Source organism: Typopeltis vanoorti, chromosome 9 (assembly GCF_054136105.1).
Source record: "Typopeltis vanoorti isolate ZY-2024b chromosome 9, IOZ_Tvanoo_1.0, whole genome shotgun sequence".
In the NCBI taxonomy this organism is placed as follows: domain Eukaryota; kingdom Metazoa; phylum Arthropoda; class Arachnida; order Uropygi; family Thelyphonidae; genus Typopeltis; species Typopeltis vanoorti.
Window position 1 is genome coordinate 135,573,530 of NC_143557.1, and position 23,746 is coordinate 135,597,275.

A 23,746-nucleotide genomic window follows, 5' to 3' on the forward strand; every position below is an offset into this window, starting at 1 on the left:
GAGGGTGCTCCACCTAGATAGGACTTTAGAGTCACCCACGTGGTTGGGCTTAGTATTGTGGGGTATTTGTGTATATGTTACATTACATTTCTTGTAATCCCTGAAGATGTCTCAGCGACTGAGACGAAATATAGGAAGTATTAAATTCTGTTTTAATCCTTTCTGAGTGCTCTATACAATCCATTAAGCCTCCAACATGATGTCCTCACAGCACTTACGCCTCTACACACATGGACTAAAAACCACCTTAGTCAATCATCTCTGGACCCTTTCTAAGATTTTCTCGTCCCGTTGAAAACCAGATGACCAAATCTGCATGTAAAGTGTTTTCTAATTTCCTCATTTTTAATATGATTCTGATATTCATGCTCTTGGTTCACACTCCTAATTTTCCCCTTAATTCAATTCTATGGTCTCCGGTCTTTGATCAACTATTTTATTTCTAACTCAGCTCTCAGATCCATAAGTTGAAATTGGTTTGAATGCTGTCTTGTATACAGCTAGTTGGTGTTTTGACTATCTCTTTTATTCCATATAAATTTGTTTAACTTCCTACCACACCAGTTTTTCTAATTTCTATTTCTATTAAATTTGCCATCTTCACTATATATGGTGCTAAATAGCTGAAATGTTTTATTATCATTATTATTACGGGTATCTCCATGGAGTCAGTAGACTCATCGTGAGAGACCCAAACTAGCAAAACAATATTTATCATACCTTTTCTTGAATTCATTTACAGACAAAGAACTCACAACTGAGTCAGGCAATGAATTCCACTCATTCACCACCCTCCAGGCAAAAAACCTCGTTCTCACACCCTTATTAACCACAATTTTCCTTAATTTCTAGGGATGACCTCTTGTTCTTACATCACTATCACACAGCTGAAACATTTACCCTGCATCAATCTTATAAAAACCTTTTAGTAATTTGAATGTTTCTATCATATCCCCTCTTCTTCGCCTATCAACCAACCTCTGCAATCCACAAGCTCCCAATCTATCAATGTAGGGAGCATTTTTTACATCACTCACCAATCTAGTCACTCTCCTCTGAACATAACCTCCTCATCTCCAAGGAATCCAGACGACCAGACCTGAGTACAGTAGTCCAAATGTGGAAGTATCAGCACTTTATAAAAGGGAATAATAACCTCTTTATCTCTGGATGTTAGTGTGTTCCTCAATAACCAAGTAATCCTATGTGTAATCTTGGACACCTTAGCAATGTGTCCCCTGAACTTCATCTCCCTATCCACCAACACCACTAAGTCCCTAGCCTCATCAATCTCTTGGAGTACTGTTCCATCAATGTGGTACACAGCCGGTAATCTTTTAATCCCAAAATGGATAACCTTACACTTTTCCACGTTGAATTGGAGAGCTTATTTAAATCATCCTGCAAACTCTCAACATCAGCTTGATCTGTATGTTATTTACTGTTTGCAAGTTATTGATCTGTATATTCTTATTTATTCTATAGATTCTCCATTAAATTGCAGTTAATGTATTCAATATTCTTGTATGTTTTCATAGTCTTGTTTTTTATCGCTGATTTTCATACCAAATTTACTGCCGCAGTTATTTAGTTTAGTCCTGCAGAATTCTGATTTATTACTATTACTGTTACCACCCCAAGACCTCATGGAGTCAAAGACTCATCTGGGAGGTCCTTTTATCACGCAAAGAGCTCATCATACCATGTTTTAAACGCATTCAAACTCTTTGCAGACACCATATTCTCAGGCAAGGCATTCCAATCATTCACAACTCTGCACGAAAAAACCTGCCTCTCACTCCCCTACTCACACCTTCTTTATACATCTTACAGGGATGACCCCTGGTTTTCCCCTGATCTCCCACTATTCTCTGTAGAACTTCTCCACCATTGATCCTATAACAACCCCTTACCAACTTGTAGGTCTCTATCATATCTCCCCTCTTCCTTCTCTCCACTAGACTCTGCAAATTACATCTTTTCAATCTTTCCTCATACTCGACATTCCAGATGTCAGAAACTACCTTAGTCAGTCACCTTTGGACCTTTTCCAACATCTCTTCATCCTTCTGAAAACCAGGTGACCAAATCTGGGCACAATAGTCCATGTGTGGCCTAATCAAAGCCTTATACAATGGAACAAGAATCTCCCTACTTCTACACGTCAGTGTCCTCTGCATCATTCCCAGAAGTCTTTGTGTTGTCTTCACAATTTTGGCGATGTGTCCCGTAAATTTTAGATCCTTATCCACTATCACCCCCAGATCTCTTATTTCCTCTACTTCCAACAATATATTCTCACCAAGCATAAATTCTGCATCCCATCTTTGTTTTCCAAATTTTAAAACCTTACATTTTGCAACATTGAACTCACATCCCCATTTGCTTGCCCAATCACTCAATTTATTCAAGTCTTCTTGCAAGGCCACAACATCTTCACTACTCTTTATGCTTCGTCCCAACTTTGCATCATCTGCAAACAACTGAATATCTCCATCCAAATCTTCGCCAATATCATTAATATACAGGTTAAATAGTAATGGCCCTAAAACAGATCCCTGAGGCACTCCACTAGTGACTTTCCTTTTCCTGGATATCGCACCCCCATACACAACTTGTTGATACCTATCTGGATGCCAGTCTCCAATACAATGCACTAATCTAATATCCAACCCCATCTGCTCTAGTTTGACTGTCAACTTATCATGAGGTACTCTATCAAAAGCTTTTGCGAAATCCAAGTATATTACTGTGTATCCTTCTCCTCTGTCCAAGGAAGCAGTCACTTTATTGTAATAAGTAAGTAGATTACTAAAACACGACCTCCCTTTAGCAAATCCATGCTGTCCATCAAAGATTATACCATTGTTGTCAACCCAACTCTGGATCCTAGTTCTCACACGCTTCTCCAAGAACTTAACCACAACACCTGACACACAGATAGGCCTATAGTTTGATGCTTGAGTTCAATCACCTCCTTTATGAAGTGGCACAATCTTGCCTTCCTTCCACTCTTTAGGGACTTGACCGAGTGCAAGACTCGTATTAAAAAAATATGTCAAGGCAGGTGTCTACTCTCTGGCACATTCCTTCAGAATACGCGGTAATATATTATCAAGTCCCACAGCCTTATTTACATCTAGTTTACTCAACTCCACAAACTCATCTTGCTCACTTACAGTCAGTCTCTCCTCCCCATTATCAACTGCTCTTAATCTCTCCATGAAGTCACATTCACAAGATTGAAAGATCTTTATGAACTGCTCATTAAGTATCTCCACCACACATTCTGCAACAGCTGTCTTTATACCATTTCCTCCAATCAATGTCATCCTTCCATAATCATTTTTTCTTTTGCTGGCTACATATCGAAAGAACTCCCTAGGATTCTTTTTAGCTTCATTATCTAACTGCCGTTCATACCTCTCTTTAGCTACTCTCACCAACCAAGTCACCCTCCTTGCCTGGTCTTTGTAGACCTCATGAAATTGGTTACTTCCACTTCTCTTATGCTGCCTCCACAATGCCCTTTTTCTCTGTATTGCATGCTTAATCTCTTTATTCATCCATCTCACACCTACCTTATTTAACCTTCTCACCCATGGTATACATTTAGACATTGCATCTACTAAATATTTTTTGATAATCCCTCAAGCTGCATTGATCTCTTTTCCAGCTAACTCCTCATTCCATGCTACACCAGCAAGCTGTCTCCTGAGCTCTTCATAATCACCCCCCTTGTAGTTCCACATATACCCTTTTTTCACAGGGGTCCTTGCACTGCTGGCAACCACCCAAGTAATCACCTCATGGTCACTTTCACCAATTGGTGGATGATTTGATACCTCATTTATAATTACATCCTCTGATGAGATGACCAAATCCAAGACCCTTAATCCTCTTGTGCCCTCTGTTATATACTGTCTGAGGTAGTTATCCCTCAAAAACTCAAGAAACTCATTTTCTTTACTTCCAGTTGCTATCTCTTCATTCCAGTCTATATTGCCATAATTAAAATCACCCATAATGATCACCCTTTTCTTATTTGCTTGGCTTATTTGACTATACATTTCACTATCACCACCATCCACATTACCAGGTCTATAACAACATCCCACGAAGTATTTGATTCTATTCACCTCTATCTCACACCATACTGCCTCAAAACCACTGGCCCCATTTCCCTCTTGCATCTCTACCTTGTATGGACATAACTCTTTCTCTATCATCAATAGCACCCCCCCCTCCCTTTTTACCCCTTCTATCCTCACGAAACACATCATACCTTTCCATCTCTATTCCTGTCAGGTTGTCATCCTCATCTAACCATGTCTCACTTATTCCGACAATCTCTGGGTGCACAGACGCAATTAGTGCAACCATTTCATCCGCCTTGTTTCTTATACTTCTAGCACTGGTATACAAACACAACAACTCATTTCTGGATCTACAGCTAGTTCCACTGATACCACTCACTCGATGTGATCTCTCCATGCTGGACTGGGGCCATTTCCCTTTCTGCTTCTTCATTTTAGAACCCTTTGCAATTCCATCTGTTTCCTTTTGATCCCTGATCATCCCATTACTTTCCTGCCTTCACATGCTCTCACCTCCTCTTGGAGCATCCACCTTTCTCACACTGTGTATCCTTGTCCACCCTGAGCCTCCCTGTTTCCTTGCTCCTCTTGCACACCCATTCTCTCATTTTCTATACTCATACCACTCACTTCCCCATTCATTTCCACTTCTCCAATCTCTCCTGTCTTACTCTCCTTCTCTTCCACATCACTCCCCTCTCGATCTGATTCATTCTCTCTATTCACTTCTCTACTTTCCAGCAGCAGTCTCTCCAAGCGACTCACACCATAACCACTCAAATGCTGTCCATCGCTCCCATACAGTTCACTTCGTCCCTCAAACTCATTCCACACATTAACAAACTGTACTCCCATCTCCTCACACATTTCAGCCAGAATATCATTCATAATCCTTGCTCTCCGCCTCATTTCACCACAATCATACCTAGGCAACACACTGACTACCCTTCCTGTCACACTATTCTCCTTTATCTTTCCAAGCAGTCTCCTGACATTCATATTGACATGCTCTTTGTTCTCTCTCAAATCATTTGTACCAATTAATACAATTAACTCTTTTGCTCGTTCCCGCCTCATATTCAATGCCTCAATCACTCTACTCATTTTACCGCCTGGAAAACATACCTTGTGCATTTTATCCTCTAGCACACCTTTAATAATGGAGTCGCCATACAACACCACTCGCTCATCTTTTGTTAACTCTTTCATGCCATCATGATTTATTTTAATTGTTTTGACCTGAATTCTCTTAATTTAATTTCGCATCCATTTCATTTCTTGCTTCATCCAATCCAATTCACCTTCCGAACCTCGCGACACATTCTCTCTCTATCATTAAATCTTTCTAACTTTCTAACTCTAGACCCCCTCTTCTCACTTTCCCTCTCATTCATCCTTCTTGGTTTCCGTACTTTCGGTCCAACATACGTCCAACTTTCACTATCATTCTTCTCACTTTCACTCTCACATATTTTTCTTTGTTTCCGTACTTTCGGACTAACATGCGTCCAACTTTCGCTATCATTCTTCTCACTTTTACTGTCATTCATCTTTCTTTGGTTCAGTACTTTCGTTCCAACATGCATCCAACTTTCGCCATCAGTCATTCTTTTTTCGCTATCATTCATTCTTTCAATTTTTTTTACTTGCGATTTCTGCATCACGCCATTTCTACTTTCATTCGTTCTCTCAATTTCGTTTCTTTCCGCCTCACTTTCATCCCTTTTAACATCCGTTACGGTTGTCAAATCGCTATTTTTCTTTTTTCCTGATTTTTTAACATTTTTTTGCCTGTCTTTCTCACCATTCTCCTCTTTCAAACGTGCACTCGCGACACAATCGGTACTAGCACTTTCTGTCATCAACTTCATATTCTCATTCATCAATTCCTCGTTCAGGTCACATTTCACACACACCCTTCTTCCATCCGCACTAAACATCCACAAATCATTTGTGTAATCGAAGGAATACATATAACAGACCTCACACTTAACGAAATGACTGAAATCCAAATTAAAATCATGGAATGACAATGCGGCCGCCATTTTTTTTTTTTTCCTCCCACTGCCTGCATTTTGCACACATACACTCTCTGCTCTCTTTAACAAGCCACATATCTAATTCTCGAGATGCATACATGCCACAAGTACTGCATGCCACAAAGTTCCTTATGATATTTCTTATAATCGAGTTCTTAAATGGCGGAGGACTTGGCGATACGCCACTTGCAACTGCAGCTGAATATGCCATCATTCCTTACTGCCAAGTAGCGTAATCGTTAATTATTCAATTAATAAATTCCGTTAAATAAATAGAAAAAAAAGTACAAACAATTACAAGCAAAACAAAACATTTAACTGACTTGTTTAACAAATTTAATGAAACAAATCTACAGCTCGAAGGAAATGAGTTGCATTTAATAAAAACAAAGCTGTTATTTCTATGTTTGTATCAAAACTTGTCCTGTACAAACGAAACTTAGGACGAGGAGAATTCAGCCAGTTTCGAAATTTATCAACAGCAGAAAAATGTGATGAAGACGTGCTCAGCTATTGTCTGCCCTTGGAGGCTCTCCATTGTGATTTCAACCAACAATTTAACCACCTAACAGGCCAGGATGTATATACATCCAAGTTACCATGGATACGAAGTGCATATTAAAATTGTAATACCATTGATATTACATTGAAATATGTGATGGATACTAAGTGTAGAGGAGTGATGTATTTTATCCATATCGACGGGAACATGGTTAACAAATTCTTAAATGAAAATACCTGATTGGATTTTGGATCCATTTTCAAGTACATATATAAAAGAATCTTTACAATTACAAGAAGAACTGATAGAAGTAACAACGAATGATTAATTGAAATTATAATTAAAAAACAAGTACCAACAGTTCTGGTTGCAAAAGCAGATGCAGATACTTTATCCTGGATTGTGGGTGTAGTAAAAATGTTTTTAATCGCATTTCCATCATCATCATATTTAGTGGAAGGCGGGTTCAGTATGGTCACAAATCTTTTAACTAAAAACAGAAACCAACTGCAAATAGCTGATTGCAGTGATTTAAGAATGCTGCTGACACATATAGAGCCAAATATCAATAAACTGGTAGCAGCAGCACACCAGGCTCATCCTTCTCATTAGGATTGTTTTTAATATTACTGATCATTATCTACTATTTTATGTGCAATTTTTACATATGTGCAATTTATGTTTGTTTACCTTAATTTTAATAGTGTTATTAAATTTTCAGCTCCAACTTATCCTATGTTTACGTGCAATTTATTTTTCTTTTGTTGATGTCAATGAATAGTTTTAAAATTTCACTTCCAAGGTGTCTTATTTCCAAACTTCAAAAATCTATACTAGATGTATAATAAAACACAAATTTCTTTCTGTATCTATCTGTTTTTTTATTGTTATTATTACATAACACCTGCAGGGAGTCCAAAGACTTATCGAGGGAGGATACCTACCCTACAACTCTCTGGTGAGAATCGAACCCGCAGCCTTTTGGCTGGAGAGAGGATATGCTAACCACTCAACCAACCAGGCCAGCCTCATTTTTTTTTTTTTTTTAAAGCATGAAAAATCAAATTACGGCATATATTTTGGTATATTTTATACCATCTACATGAATAAATGATTCTTCCACCAACTGCAACTACCTTCATCTACACCAACACCATCTACTGCCAACTATCATCACTAGTATTTTCACAGACAGTCACAAACATCCATGCCCATAGCAGGATTCAAACCCACAGCCTTTTGGCTGGAGAGCGGATACACTAACCACTCAACCAACCAAGTCAGCCTCATTTTTTTTTTTTTTTAAAGCATGAAAAATCAAATTACGGCATATATTTTGTATTTTGGTATATTTTATACCATCTACATGAATAAATGATAATAAGTGGACAAATTATTACAAAAGAGAACTTTGGGATCATCACTCAAGGTCTGGTAACTCTTCATCATCACTATCTGGTTCACCATCTAAATCTCCCAAGTCACCACTGTTACCACTATTCAGACCTCCCATCTGAATTTCCTGTAAAATCACCATCCGAATCATCTTCATCTTTCCACTTGTTGAAATCTACTTTTAACCAATGATGCTTTTTATCATCTTTTAGAAGTCTACTCCAGTAAGGCCCCTGTTCTGTTTTTTTTAAGTACAAATTCCGTATCCCTTCTCTGACAACAGACTCATCTGGCTTGATTTCCCCCAGGAACTCCAATGTAACTTCATGTTCAGTGTTTTCTGTTCCTCCTTTACCTCTAAAATACAATTTATCGTTATTTAAATATAAAGAGCCAATAGGCTTCATTTCGGCGATATAAACATTATTCCCCATTATTTAATATCCCCTTAATTTGAACAATTTATCATTTTCCAGTTTTATTGCTGGATTTTTACAATCTTCTAATGCTATTTTTATGTACAGCAAATCTTTTCTCTGTGCCCATAAAACAGGAGGTGGCAGGAGCCTTTCTTCGCATTCAGATCCAGGCATGTTTTCTTTACAAGTCACCACTCTTTCGAACAGAAAGATCACGTCTTCTGAACAACGCACACTTAAAACTTAAGAACTGCTGATCCAATTTTTAAATGATTTTCTTTTCAGGTAGAGCTGGTCATGTCTTAGAAAGTAGTTTCCAGGAGGGTGCTGAATAAATTAATTTTACAAATTAAGCAATAGAGGACCAAGTAGTGAGCTCTGAGGTACAACACTAGTCACCTGCCTTCTCCTGGACTCAGCTCCTCCATAAACCACTCATTCATATCTGTTGATCAGCCACTCTCTAATCCAAATTACCAACTTCATATCCATTCCCATTTGCTCCACTTTATGCAACAGAGTGTAGAATCCTTTCCAATGCCTTTGCAAAAAAATGTAAAGAAATGTAAAAAACATGTAAAGAAAACATGCCAGCAGTATTACCGAGTAAGGATTTCTTTTATCCAATCTACTGTTACTTTATTATATAAAGATCTACCCATCACAAAACCATGTTTCCCCTTATCAAGTATCATATTTCTGTTCACCCACTGCTGACTTCTAATTTTTATCAATTTCTCCAGAACCTTAACCACCACTCCTGATATACTGATTGGCCTATAATTTGCTACTTCTGTCTTGGATATCATTAGTATCTGTACTGAACTTCATATAGAATATAGTAATGCAGTCTAAATTTTATAGCATATGCATGTATGCAATATATAATAGAAGATCAGTAGAAAGAAAGAGATGAGTAAAGTAGTGTATTTGAAGTTGTTAGGATATAAGCCAACAGGACAAACTATATAGTTGGTTATTGCTGTATGCCAAGATGTGTGAAAGATGTGGATGCCATGCATCAACAGATTAGCAGAATGCGTATAGGCCAAGCAATTATTATGGGTACTTGAGGCACCTATGGGGACATACAAGGGTGTACTATAAGTTGTGATAATCATCACGAAGGAATTGAGGTATAACCTCAACTGAGGTATTTATCAGAACTTTTCAGCCCCCCCCACCCTCATATGTTGGTGGGGGGGGGCTGAAAAGATGATGAAAGTGCACATAGAGGGAAGAAAATGGAATTTATGCACCTAACAGAGAGTAACATAAAACAGCACATAATAGAAGGGACCCAGGGTTTTTGAGTACTGAATCTGGCGAGAGCATCAAGAAATTTATCCATAACCAAGGTAACCATTTCACTTCTAATTATTCAGAATGATCATGCAGTCTTGATCTAGGCTGTGTCTAAGTATGTGGAAATTTCAATTCAGAAGGGGTATATGTGGAATTACAAATGTGGTGATTATGACAAACTCTGGAGGCAGCTTGGAGCAGTATATCATTTATCATAAAAGGTGCAAGGGAAGGATGTCAGTAATGCGGTGCATGGGAAATGGTCAAGAGATGTTTGAAGAAAGTAATATCAGACTTTATCAGAAAGAACACACTGTATACTCGTTCGATCAGGAGGATAAATTGAGCAGGAGTTCAAAAAAAGAAAATGTTATGGAGGATATAAATATAAAGGAAAAAGGTAAACAGCAGGCTCACAAGCAGTATAACACCCAGGTTGAAGTGTACCCAGAATGGTGTGGAATGCAAAATTGCACTATGAGAGCAAATTAGCCAAAGGAAATCTCAAAGAGTCCTTTTACTGCATGATAAGTGTAAGAAGGAATGATTATAGAAAAATAATGTTAATGATTCTTATGGTGGTGAGGTGAGAGAAGTAGAGGAAATAGCTGAAATACTGAGTGATCACATTTGAGTATATCAACCAGGTGGAGATAATATGTCCTGATGTGATGGAGATCAGTTGAGAATAGAGGTAGGTGAGCTGGAGATGTTTAGGACATTAAGAAAGTTCAGTGTTAATACAGCCATGGGATTGAATGAGATGTAAACTTATGTGTTATTTACTGCAGAGCACAAGAGAAATTGCAGTTCCTCTAACGAGGTTTAATTTAAGTTTCATAATTGGCAGAGTCCCAAGATAGTGGAATGAGAACAAGATACTCTTGTTACATAAAGGATTCTCCAAAACAAATATATAGCATTATTATACACCAATTAGTACACTAGGATTGAAGAATATGGGAAAAACTAGTTAAGGGCAGAATCCAGGAATGGATGGATAAGAATTCGATATATTATAGCAGGGAGCAGCTTAGCTTTGGGAGATTACAATCTATGTAATTTACTCACTTTCTACAATAAAGTGACAGTTGAGTTGGATAAAGGAAATGGCTACACCAAGATATTACTGGACTTTGCAAAAGCATTTCACAGCATACCACATGGAATACTATTATGCAAGCTGGAACAAATGGGGATGGAATGAAGCTAGTAACATATGAATAAGAGAATGGCTGATGGACAGATATCAATGAATAAGAGAAGGGAAGATATATATGTTAGAGTTGAATCGAAGAGAAGGTAGATGGTGTTCCACAATTGCTGCTGTTCAATTTGTAATGATATTGGGAATGATTTGTGGGAGAATATCTAGTTGTTTTCTTAAGATGTTAAACTGAGGAGGAAAATAGTTACTAATGATGATCTATGTTAATAATGTGCTGAATGATTTGACTAGACTGACAATGTGGGTATAGGATAATGGTTAACAGTCCATGATAACCATCATTGGTAAAGTATGATGTATGAACTTTAGATTTTGTTTTATCCCTTGGTGCCTGGATGAGGCTCCCCCCCAACCAGTACTGCTGTGAGTGCCACTGGACTCCTTGTCCAGTGGTTTCTTACCTAGTTTTACAGCTCTTGGCAGGGGGCCAACTGCAATTGATAGTAGAAGTGGTAGGGTTGCAGATGCCCTTTTCTACAAAGAGTTGGAAGGACAATCATTTCTAATGATGATCTATGTTAATAATGTGCTGAATGATTTGACTAGACTGACAATGTGGGTATAGGATAATGGTTAACAGTCCATGATAACCATCATTGGTAAAGTATGATGTATGAACTTTAGATTTTGTTTTATCCCTTGGTGCCTGGATGAGGCTCCCCCCCCCCAACCAGTACTGCTGTGAGTGCCACTGGACTCCTTGTCCAGTGGTTTCTTACCTAGTTTTACAGCTCTTGGCAGGGGGCCAACTGCAATTGATAGTAGAAGTGGTAGGGTTGCAGATGCCCTTTTCTACAAAGAGTTGGAAGGACAATCACAAACATCCATTCCCTTGACAGGATTCAAACCCACAGCCTCTTGGCTGGAGAGCAGATATGCTAACTGCTTGACCAACCAGGCCAGCACTTTAGATTTAAGAGATTACAAGCTATGTATTACATTGTGATTGCACTGCAGGAAATTGATGTGGCTTGGGATTTAGAGAATGAGAGGGATATATCACAAAAGGTGGTAAATTAGGTCAAAATATAATTTGTTTGTTAAAAACACACTGACAAGTAGGAATAAGGAACCTCTTAATAAGACTTTGATTTTCCACATTTGGACTATGCACAGATTTGTTCTTTTGAGTTTCTTGGTGATATAGAATGGACGGAAAGGATTCAGAGGTGAGTGACCAAAATTGTAGCTGGTGTATGGAGTGCTCCTATTATTATTATTATTATTATGTGACATTTCCAAGGAGTCTAAATACTGATTGAGGAAGGGCACCTACTCTACAATTACAGCGAATTATAATTCTATAGCAAACCACAACTACCATCCTCATCTACACCAATGCTATCTACTACCACCACCACCACCACCACCACCACTAGTATTTTCACAGACAATCACAAACATCCATGCCCACGGCGGGATTCGAACCCACAGCCTTTTGACTGGAGAACAGATACGCTAACCATTCGGCCAACCAGGCCAACAAAAAAAATTACACAGACGTCAGGATAAACCCTATTCTCCTATGAGGATAGACTGAACGTTTGCAGGTGGTTTCAACATTTAGTTGATGTAAGTTACTAAAAAGGTTTTACAGAGTACATATGAAAGAAAGTTTTCAATAAATGACTTGATGGGAGATAACAAGAGATCATCAAAGGTGTGATTAACATGGTCATAAGGATACTTTTTTTTTTTGCTTGGAGTGTTTATTTATTTATTTAGTGTATGATGTACAGGTCTCAGGATATTACATACATATTACATAAAACAACATAAAAAGAATTGTAAAAATAACATTAAAAGGGGTGCAATAGGTTGAAATGATTAAACATCAAAATTAAGAATCAGGAGTCAGAGCTTAATCCTTAAATCCCAGATCCACTCAATGGATTCTGGGATCAGTTTAAAAAAGTCCTGTTTAGTACCTGAGAATGAGTAGATTGGACACTCAAGCACAATGTGATTGATAGTCTGGATCCCGCTTCTGCATTCACAGTTTGGAGTATCGGACCAGTTTCATTTATGCAAGAGATGCTTACATCTCCCATGTCCCGTTCTGATCTGATTTAAAGTGGTCCATATATGTCTGGGAAAATCAAAGCCTTCCAGATGAAATGTTGGATTTGAAATGGGAATTTGAAGATTGGAAGTGTGTTGAAGCCAATACTCTCCACATGACTTGCATAGGTTGAAGTTCTGGTTGTTCATTTGTATTGCACTCCTGCAGGCAGGGCCTGGATTTCAATCTTTGTGAGGTAAGGAAGGAAATGCCTTGGTGGATAGGCAAGGAACTGTTTCCAATTATTTTTGCCCATAATTTGCTTAAGACTTGGGTCCTGCAAAATGAGGCAGGAGCTATATTACTGAAATTTGGGAGCCAGTAGCCAGGAATAGATCTTAGAGCTCCAGAGATCATCCTCATAGTTTGATTCAGCTGGACGTCAACTAAAGAAGCATGTGCGCTGTTCAGCCACACAGGAGCACAATACTCTGCTGTAAAATAGACCAAAGACAGTGTGGTAGTATGCAGTGTGTTGGCATCAGCACCAAGAAGTTCTAGCAAGTTTATGCATTATATCATTACAGCTTGGAGAGTAATGAATGATTACGATTTGTTGCCAGAGGTCTTGAGTACTCTGTTGGTGAACAAGGTTAAAAAGAGTAACATGATAAGATGGGCATTCTGGTTAGTGTGAGTTTCCTGTGAAGAGTCTTTAGACTCTGTGGAGATGTCCATGTAATAATGATAATGATTTTTTTTTTTAGACGTAATAAACTATCACTTAAAAACAGTATTTTATTATTATTTCAAGTTTTTTTTTCCATTTGTGCTACCATCTCATCTAAAACAGCCTAGTCGATTACCTCACATCATTTTCAGTTCTTGCCTTAAATAAATCAGCCATTTAAAGGTAAATGACTGACAATTATAAATCAGTTAATAGTCTTTGTGGAATGTAGAAATCAGAAAATGATCTAGAGCTTTTTTTCTTTTACAGTTCAGTTCAGAGCTATTCCTATTACTACAGACTTAAAGGCCTTTCCAGAAGCAGTAGATGTATTCATGCTGGATCCTAATCGAACTGTTATGAGACGCTGGTTATCACGTCAAACTAATCTTGGTAAGTATAGTAGTTATATATATATATATTTATTATTTTATTTTATTTATTATTTCAAATTTGGTAATCCATTTTCAACTGTGGGTGATTTTTGATTGTAGTTAGTCTGTTAAATGGTATATTGAAAACTCTTGCTGAAAATGATTAATCTCACTAGAGATTCTTGTTTTTTGTGTCTTTAATATTATTTTGCATTGATAATTTAGTTTTATGGTTTTCTCTGTTGATTTTTTTCTCCCCTTTATCGTTTCTTTTTAACTGCACAAGAATTGCTATAGCAAAGTTTACATTTTGAAAAATTATGGAGACAACTACCTTGTTAGAGCAAAACTTTAGTTTAATATAAACCAAAATGAACACTCGATGTTTAGACCTTCATATCAAGATCATCATCTGGAGCATACACATATATACAGAGAAACAAGTTGCAGAAAAACATCATCAATATAAAAAACCTAAAATATGGCTCCATTATATTGATGATGTTTTTCTTATATCGGAACAATGCCTAGATAACCTCAAAGTTTTTCTGGATCATCTAAATAACTTTCATCACAAGATCAAATTCACCTATGAGCTAGAAACTAACAATTGTCTTCCTTTTTTAGACATAAAACTTACAAGGTACTCTGATAATATTAAAATTTCAATCTTTAGGAAGCCAACACATATAGACAGATACTTCCATGCATCCTCTCACCACTACCCTCCACAGAATTTGGCATTATTTCCACCCCTGCACATTGGGCCAGATCCTTATTATCAGATGATGTAGAGCTTCAAAATGAACTCAATTTCCTCAAAAGGACCTTTCTTAATAATGGTTTTACTTCAAAAAGTATTGAGAAATTTCTTTTTTGCCATTATTGACTAACTAATGAAGATTCTACTACCCCCAGAGCTTACATCTCCTTGCCTTTCATTAGTTCCCTCCCCCAAACTGGCTAAAATTTTAAAAAAGCTCAACATCAAAACATATTTTCCTACTTTTCCTAAACTCCATTCTATCCTTAGTCAACCTAAAGAAAAACATCACCATCTTCAGTTCCCAGGCGTATACAAGATTATTTGTAATTGTGGAAAACCTTACTATGGATAGACTGATAAATCTATCCTTCTCCATGTTGAAGAGCACAAAAGAGACATATCCTATAACAGAATCCGAGACAGCGCTCTCGCCAGCCACGTCTTGTTTTCTATAAACTCTGATGAAGGCCGCTAACATCAAATAGACTGGTCTGAAACTTCTAATATTCACAAATGTTATGATGAACTTGAAAGACATATTCCTGAGTCTAAAGAAATTACCCTCAATTCAATCCACATGAATAGCAGCCTTAGCTACAGTTTACCTGATTCATACAGCTCTGCTGTCCAGTGCTGGTGTGTATTTGCGATATCACATGCATGCATAAACATACAGCTGGAACTGTAGCGCAGACTCCAATTTAAACTGTACTACAGTTTCTAGTAGATCTGTCATTGTTATTATGTAATGTTTCTGTCAGATTATTTTGTATAATTCTTTGTACTTTGACACCTGAAGAAGTTGGTTTACCAACAAATCTAGTAGTGTCCTCATTAAACCTTATTCTTTATTATAATCGGTGTTTAAGTCATTTAAATTAAATTAATAAACATGTTGTTAAACTGAGTAAATCTGCATACAAATACATATATATATATATATATATATATATATATATATATATATATATATATATATATATATATATATATATATATATATATATATATATATAACATATTGCTCTCCAGCCCAATTTAATTTTGTAACCTAATAGATAATAATAATAGGACTCTAGCTTTGATGTAGTAAAGTTTTTTTTTTTTTTGCCAGAGGTCAGGCCAATAATTGTTGTAACGGTTGGTCAGTAACATTAGTAAACCATGTAGATTGTAGTGCAGCTTGTTTCTCTGTATATATGTGTATGCTCCAGATGATGACCTTGATATGAAGGTCGAAACATCGAGTGTTCATTCTAGTTTATATTATTATTATTATTATTATTATTATTACCCCAAGACCTCATGGAGTCAAAGACTCATCTGCGAGGTCCTTTTATCACACACACATCTCATCATACTGTGATATTAAACTAAAGTTTTGCACTAACATGGTAGTTGTCTCCATAATTTTCCAAAATGTATTCTGATCACCATGTAAGCATGAAAGAAAGGATATAGCAAAGTTTGTTTCAAAATTAGCACTGCATATATACCATATAATAATAATAATAATAATAATATTATTATTATTATTATTATTATTATGGGCGACTTCAAGGAGTCCTTAGACTCATCGAGGAAGGCCCTAAACGTCATGTCCATCACAACTATTCAACATTCACACAGTATCTATCATACTTTGCCTTGAACTCATTCACTGTCATAGCACCCACAACAGACTCTGGCAGCTTATTCCACTCATTCACCGCTCTAAAAGTAAAAAACCTAGTTCTAACACCCTTGCTAACCACACTCTTGCCCAGCTCCCATTGATATCCCCTAGTCCTCCAACCACCAATCCTGTTCTCAAAAATATCCTATGAATGAATCCTATAGAAACTTTTCAGCAATTTGAATGTCTCAATCATATCTCCCCTTTTCCACCTATCAACCAATTTTTTGCAACACACAAATCTTCAACCTGTTCTCATAAAGTTCATTCCATAGACCTGCTATCATCTTGGTCACTCGCCTCTGGATCCTCTCAACCTCCTCCCCATCAAGAAGAAACCTAAGTGACCAAATCTGGGTACAGTAGCCAAGATGGGGTCTTATCAAGGCTCGATACCGAGGAACAATAACTTGCTTGTCTCTGCTCGTCGAAGTATTATTCAGCATCCAAGTGATTTGATGAGCTGATTTAGCCACTTTTGCAATGTGTCCCCTAAACTTCAACTCCCTATCCACCAACACTCTCAAGTCTCTGGCCTCATCAATCTCCTGGAGAACAGTTCCATCAATGTGATATACTGCTACTAATCTTTTCACCCCAAAATGCATAACCTTACATTGTGCCACATTAAATTGACATCCATTCTCCTTAGCCCAGACATAGGCATCTGTCGACATATACATAGGCAAAAGCCAATTCAAAGCATTTATTTTATTATTATTATTATTATTATTATTCAGGCCTACGTGGAGTCAAAAGACTCATCATGGGAGATCCTTCCTAAGAAACAGAAAGTCTATCAAGACTCATCGAGGGGAGACCCCCCCAAGAAACACAAAGTCTATCATACCACTCCTTGAACTCACTGACCGTTCTCACTCTCACCACTCCATCAGGCAATGCATTCCATGGTTCAACCACCCTCCATGCAAAGAAACGACTCCTCACCCTCTTTCTCACAGTTTCCTTTCATAACTTCGGGGGATGGCCTCTTCTCATCCCTACTTCCCGCTATTCAACCAAGTGAAAGAACTCCCGTATAAACCCCGTAACCACCTCTCAACAGTTTATAAGTCTCAATCATATCACCTCTCCATCTTCTATCCACCAAACTCTGCAGTTCACATTCCCTCAGCCGATCCTCATAACTATCATTGTACAGTCCTGAAACAATCTTTGTTATCTGGCTTTGTACCCTTTCCACAGTTAATTTATCCCCTTAAAATTCTGGGGACCAAATCTGAGAACAATAGTCCAAGTGTGGTCTGATCAGGTCTTATACAACAGAATGATAACTGTTTTATCTCTGCAGGTCAGTGTCCTTCTCATTATTGCAGCAATCCTCTGTGTTACCTTCGCCACCTTTGCAATATTATTATTATTATTATTATTATTATTATTATTACCACCCCAAGACCTCATGGAGTGAAAGACTCATCTGGGAGGTCCTTTTATCACACACACAGCTCATCATACCGTGATTTAAACACATTCAAACTCCTTGCAGATACCACATTCTCAGGCAAGGCATTCCAATCATTCACAACTCTGCACGAAAAAAACCTGCCTCTCACTCCCCCTACTCACACCCTCTTTATACATTTTCCAGGGATGACCTCTGGTTCTCCCCTGATCTCCCACTATTCTCTGTAGAACTTCTCCAACATTGATCCTATAACAACCCCTTACCAACTTGTAGGTCTCTATCATATCTCCCCTCTTCCTCCTGTCCACCAGACTCTGCAAATTACATCTTCTCAATCTTTCTTCATACTCGACATTCCAGATGTCAGAAACTACCTTAGTCAGTCACCTTTGGACCCTTTCCAGCATCTCTTCATCATTCTGAAAACCCGGTGACCAAATCTGGGCACAATAGTCCATGTGTGGCCTAATCAAAGCTTTATACAACGGAACAAGAATCTCCCTACTTCTACACGTCAGTGACCTCCGCATCATTCCCAGAAGCCTTTGTGTTGTCTTCACAATTTTGGCAATGTGTCCCCTAAATTTTAGATCCTTATCCACTATCACCCCCAGATCTCTTATTTCCTCTACCTCCAACAATATATTCTCACCAAGCATAAATTCTGCATCCCATCTTTGTGTACCAAATTTTAAAACCTTACATTCTGCAACATTGAACTCACATCTCCATTTCCGTGCCCAATCAATCAATCTATTCAAGTCTTCCTGTAAGGCCACAACATCTTCACTACACTTCATGGTTCATCCCAACATTGCATCATCTGCAAACAACTGAATATCTCAATCCAAATCTTCACCTATATCATTAATATACAAATTAAACAGCAATGGACCTAAAACAGATCCCTGAGGCACTCCACTAGTGACTTTCCTTTTCCTGGATATTGCTCCCCCATACACAATTTGTTGATACCTATCAGATAGCCACTCTCCAATCCAATGCACCAATCTAATATCCAACCCCATCTGCTCTTGTTTGACTGTCAACCTATCATGAGGTACTCTATCAAAAGCCTTTGCAAAATCCAAGTATATTACTGTGTATCCTTTTCCTCTGTCCAAGGAAGCAGTCACTTTATTGTAATAAGTAAGTAGATTACTAAAACATGACCTCCCTTTAGCGAATCCATGCTGTCCATCAAAGATAATATACCATTGTTATCAATCCAACTCTGGATCCTAGTTCTCACAAGCTTCTCCAACAACTTAACCACAACACCTGAAATACATATAGGCCTATAGTTTGATGCTCGAGTTCGATCACCTCCTTTATGAAGTGGCACAATCTTGCCCTCCTTCCACTCCTTATGAACTGGACCGAGTGCAAGACTCATATTAAAAAAATATGTCAAGGCAGGCGTCAACTCCCTGGCACATTCTTTCAGAATACATGGTGATATATTATCAAGTCCCACAGCCTTATTAACATCTAGTTTACTCAACTCCCCCATACACCTCTTGCTCACTTACAGTCAGTCTCTCCTCCCCATCATCAACTGCTCTCAATCCCTCCATGAAGTCACATTCACAAGATTGAAAGATCTTTATGAACTGCTCATTAGGTATCTCCACCACACATTCTGCATCAGTTGTCTTTATACCATTTTCTCCAGTCAATGTCATCCTTCCATAATTATTCGTTCTTTTGCTGCCTGCATATCGAAAGAACTCCTTAGGATTCTTTTTGGCTTCATTAGCCAACTGCTGTTCATACCTCTCTTTAGCTATCCTCACCAACCAAGTCACCCTCCTTGCTTGGTCTTTGTAGACCTCATGGAATTGGTTATTTCCACTTCTCTTTTGCTGCCTCCGCAATGCCCTTTTTCTCTGTATCGCATGCTTAATCTCTTTATTCATCCATCTCACCCCCACCTTATTTAACTTTCTCACCCTTGGAATACATTTAGACATTGCATCTACTAAACAGTTTTTGAAAATCCCCTAAGCTTCATTGATCTCTTTTCCATCTAACTCCTCATTCCATGCTACACCCACAAGCTGTCTCCTGAGCTCTTCATAATCACTCCCCCTTGTAGTTCCACATATACCCTTTTCTCACAGAGGTCCTCCGCCCTGCTGGCCACCACCAAGGTAATCACCTCATGGTCACTCTCACCAATTGGTGGATGATTTGACACCTCATTTACAATTACATCCTCTGATGAGATGACCAAATCCAAGACCCTCAATCCTCATGTGCCGTCTGTTACATACTGTCTGAGGTAGTTATCCTTCATAAACTCAAGAAACTCATTTTCTTTACTTCCAGTTGCTATCTCATCATTCCAGTCTATATTGCCATAATTAAAATCACCCATAATGATCACCGTTTTCTTATTAATTGGCTAATTTTGCTGTACATTTCATTATCACGACCATCCACATTACCTGGTCTATAACAACATCCCACGAAGTATTTGATTCCATTCACCTCTATCTCACACCATACTGGCTCAAAACCACTGGCACTATTTCCCCTCTTGCATCTCCACTTTATATGGACATAACTCTTTCTCTATCATCAATAGCACTCTCCCTCCCTTTTTACCCCCTCTGTCCTCACAAAACACATCACACCCTTCCATCTCTATTCCTGTCAGGATGTCATCCTCTTCTAACCATGTCTCACTTATTCTGACAATCTTTGAGTGTACAGATGCAATTAGTGCAACCATTTCATCTGCCTTGTTTTTTATATGTTCCCTAACTTTCAGGTCTCTTGTCTCCCCTACTTCGTTCATTATAACTCCTCCCATAGAGTATGCAGTGTCCCATCGATGTTTCCCAAACCTCAAGACCTTACATTTTGCTGCATCGAACTGATAATGCCATTAATTTGCCCATCTGTCTAGTTGATTCAAATCCTCTTGCAGGGCTGCCGCATCTGCACTATTACTAATAATCCTTCCCAGCTTCGCATCATCTGCAAACAACTGAATATCCCCTTGAAATCCACTAGGATTTCAAGGGGATATCAGGGGATAACCACAATAAAGGTTAAACAATATTGTTCCCAGTACTGAACCCCGTGGAATCCCACTTTTCACCCTCTGCTTCCTTGAAAATGCTCCACCATACACAACTCTCTGATACCTATTGGACAGCGAATCCTGAATCCAGTTGACTAATCTGACATCCAGACCCCTGTGCTGCAACTTAAATATCAGCTTATCATGTGGCACCCTGTCAAATGCTTTTGCTGAGTCTAAATAAATGGCTGTATATGCCTTTCCCTCATCTAATGTTCTTGTAACTTTATCACAAATCCATGTTGACTCTCACAGATAACATTATCCTCATCTACCCAATGCTGTATATCGTCCTTCATTACTTTTTCCAAGATCTTACCAACTACTGATGACACACAAACTGGTCTATAATTAGACACTTCTAGTCTGCTACCGCCCTTATGCAATGGCACTATCTTACCTTAATTCCATTCCATGGGCATATTTCAAGCAGCCAGACTTTCATTGAAAAGCCAGGTCAAAGGCACTGTCAGTTCCCTAGCAAATTCTCTCAAAACTCTTGCTGAAATACGATCCAGTCCCACAGCTTTACTGACATCCAGAGTACTCAGTATTTGAAACACACTCTCCTCCTGTACCTCTAAACCTTGAGCCTCCCTATCCCTCTAGCATTAAAACTGACTCCTACAGGATGAAATACTATAAAGTGTTCATTGAACAATTCTACTATGTCCTCTGCATCAGTCACTCTATTCCCATTTTTATCCCACAATATCATTCTTCCACAGTCATTTCTCCTCCTACTGGCCACATATATAGATGGCCTGTTTAAGATTTCTGGGAATTAATTTTATGCACGGAAACAAAAATGCATACAAGTTACTTAAAGGTATCAAAGTATGATCCTCTTAATTTTTTATTGGTTATTGCTGTTCTTCTATAACTCATTGTTTATGCCTGAACTCCTACTACAAGAAATACATACCCAAATTAATAGGAAGGAAATCGATACATGAATGCAAAAAAGGAAATATTAGTGACATTTTCCATCTCATTTCTTTGTATTTCCATGTAATATCTTCTACTAGATATTTGTATCACTTTCAAGAGACCCTGAAAGATGGGAGTAGCAGCTTTTAAAGTCATACTTATTTTACAACTTTGAAAGCCTTCCACTTTTTTTTTTTATTTTTATTTTTTTATTGTTGTATCTAAGATGCCTTCAAAGAACTGTGGGTCAACAGGTCTTATTCTCGGGAACTTATCGTTTTTAAATACAAAAAAAAAAATCATTATTCCACAATTTATTTCAGAGATGGTTTCAGAACTGCCAATGTTCTGTTACTGATCTTGGAGGAAATGACAGATTTAGATATTTTATTATTAATATTATTATTATTATCATTATTATCATCCAGGCCTCCATGGAGTCAAAAAGACTCATCGTGGGAGGTCCTTCCTAAGAAACACAAAGTCTATCAAGATTCATTGAGGGGAGGTCCCCCCCCCCCCCATAAGAAACACAAAGTCTATCATACCACTCCTTAAACTCATTGACCATTCTCGCTCTCACCACTCCATCAGGCAATGCATTCCATGGTTCAACCACCCTCCATGCAAAGAAACCACTCCTTACCCTTTTGCTCATGGTTTCCTTTCATAATTTCCAGGTATGGCCTTTTGTTATCACTCCTTCCCTCTGTTCAACCATGCAAAAGAACTTCCCAGTGTCAACCCTGTAACCACCTTTCAACAGGTTAAAATTCTCAATCATATCACCTCTCTTTCTTCTATCCACCAAACTCTGCAGTCCACATTCCCTCAGCCAATACTCAGCATGGTATAGTCCTGAAACCATCTTTGTTATCTGACTTTGTACCCTTTCCGCAGTTAATCCCCTTCAAATCCTGGGGACCAAATCTGAGAACAATAGTCTAAGTGTGGTCTGATCAGAGACTTAGACAACGGAATGATAACCCTTTTATCTCTGCAGGTCAATGTGTCCTTCTCATTATTGCAGCAATCCTCTGTGTTACCTTCACCACCTTTGCAATATGTCCCATAAATTTCAGGTTTCTATCAATCATCAACCCCAGATATCTTGACTTTTCAGAAAAATGAGAAATTGATAAAAAGTGATGTTGATTAATCTGTGCCTTTTAAGGAGATCAGCATACCTGCTGCAACTTGTGAAAAGCCAGCATCCAGTCTGGTCATAATTTCATATGCAAGTTGCCAAAAGGTGTCAACTGGTAAAAGGTGTAAACCGGTCTGGGTAGTGGCTCTTCCCATAATGCATAGCATTATACATGTCTGAAAGGAGATGTACTTTGTATTATGGGATTCTAAGGCAAGTGATGTGAAGTCATGAGCTTTTTTATTTGAGTTGCCGTAATCCTGAAAATAGTTCAGGTGCAACGTTTGCTTGAATAAAGGATTAAACCAAGTATATAATTTCTTGGTATCTTTAATTTATAGTATAACCAAGTTAAAAACTTCCAACATATAGCAAAATGAGTCTGCACTGTTTATTCACTTATGTGTCATAATAAAAGTGCATTTTCTGTAGTGATCAAAATCATACAGTCTGCCCTTTGTGCAACAACAAAGAGCAACTACATCAAAATGCACTTCAGCACAGCACAAGTTAAGAGAAGATGAACAATAAATTGCATGAGTGCAAAACCACCTGTTCATCTGCCTGCTTTTGCTGTCATAGTAGTGCATTCATAGCATATGAACAAACTGTTCATCCCT

At 38.0% G+C, this 23,746-nt stretch overlaps 1 protein-coding gene and 1 pseudogene across 5 annotated transcripts in view; one reads left to right on the forward strand and one right to left on the reverse strand.

The window, feature by feature from the left end:
- LOC150103595 (CD109 antigen-like) overlaps positions 1–23,746 on the forward strand; it is a 716,838-nt gene that overhangs the window by 219,519 nt on the left and 473,573 nt on the right. For all 5 annotated transcript variants that reach the window (XM_090397638.1, XM_090397642.1, XM_090397639.1 and 2 more), the window contains one exon: positions 13,988–14,110. In XM_090397638.1, coding sequence (XP_090253764.1) covers positions 13,988–14,110 — 123 coding nt within the window. The remainder of the gene's footprint in view (positions 1–13,987; positions 14,111–23,746) is intronic.
- LOC150103597 (prostaglandin E synthase 3-like) lies at positions 7,994–8,627 on the reverse strand (annotated as a pseudogene).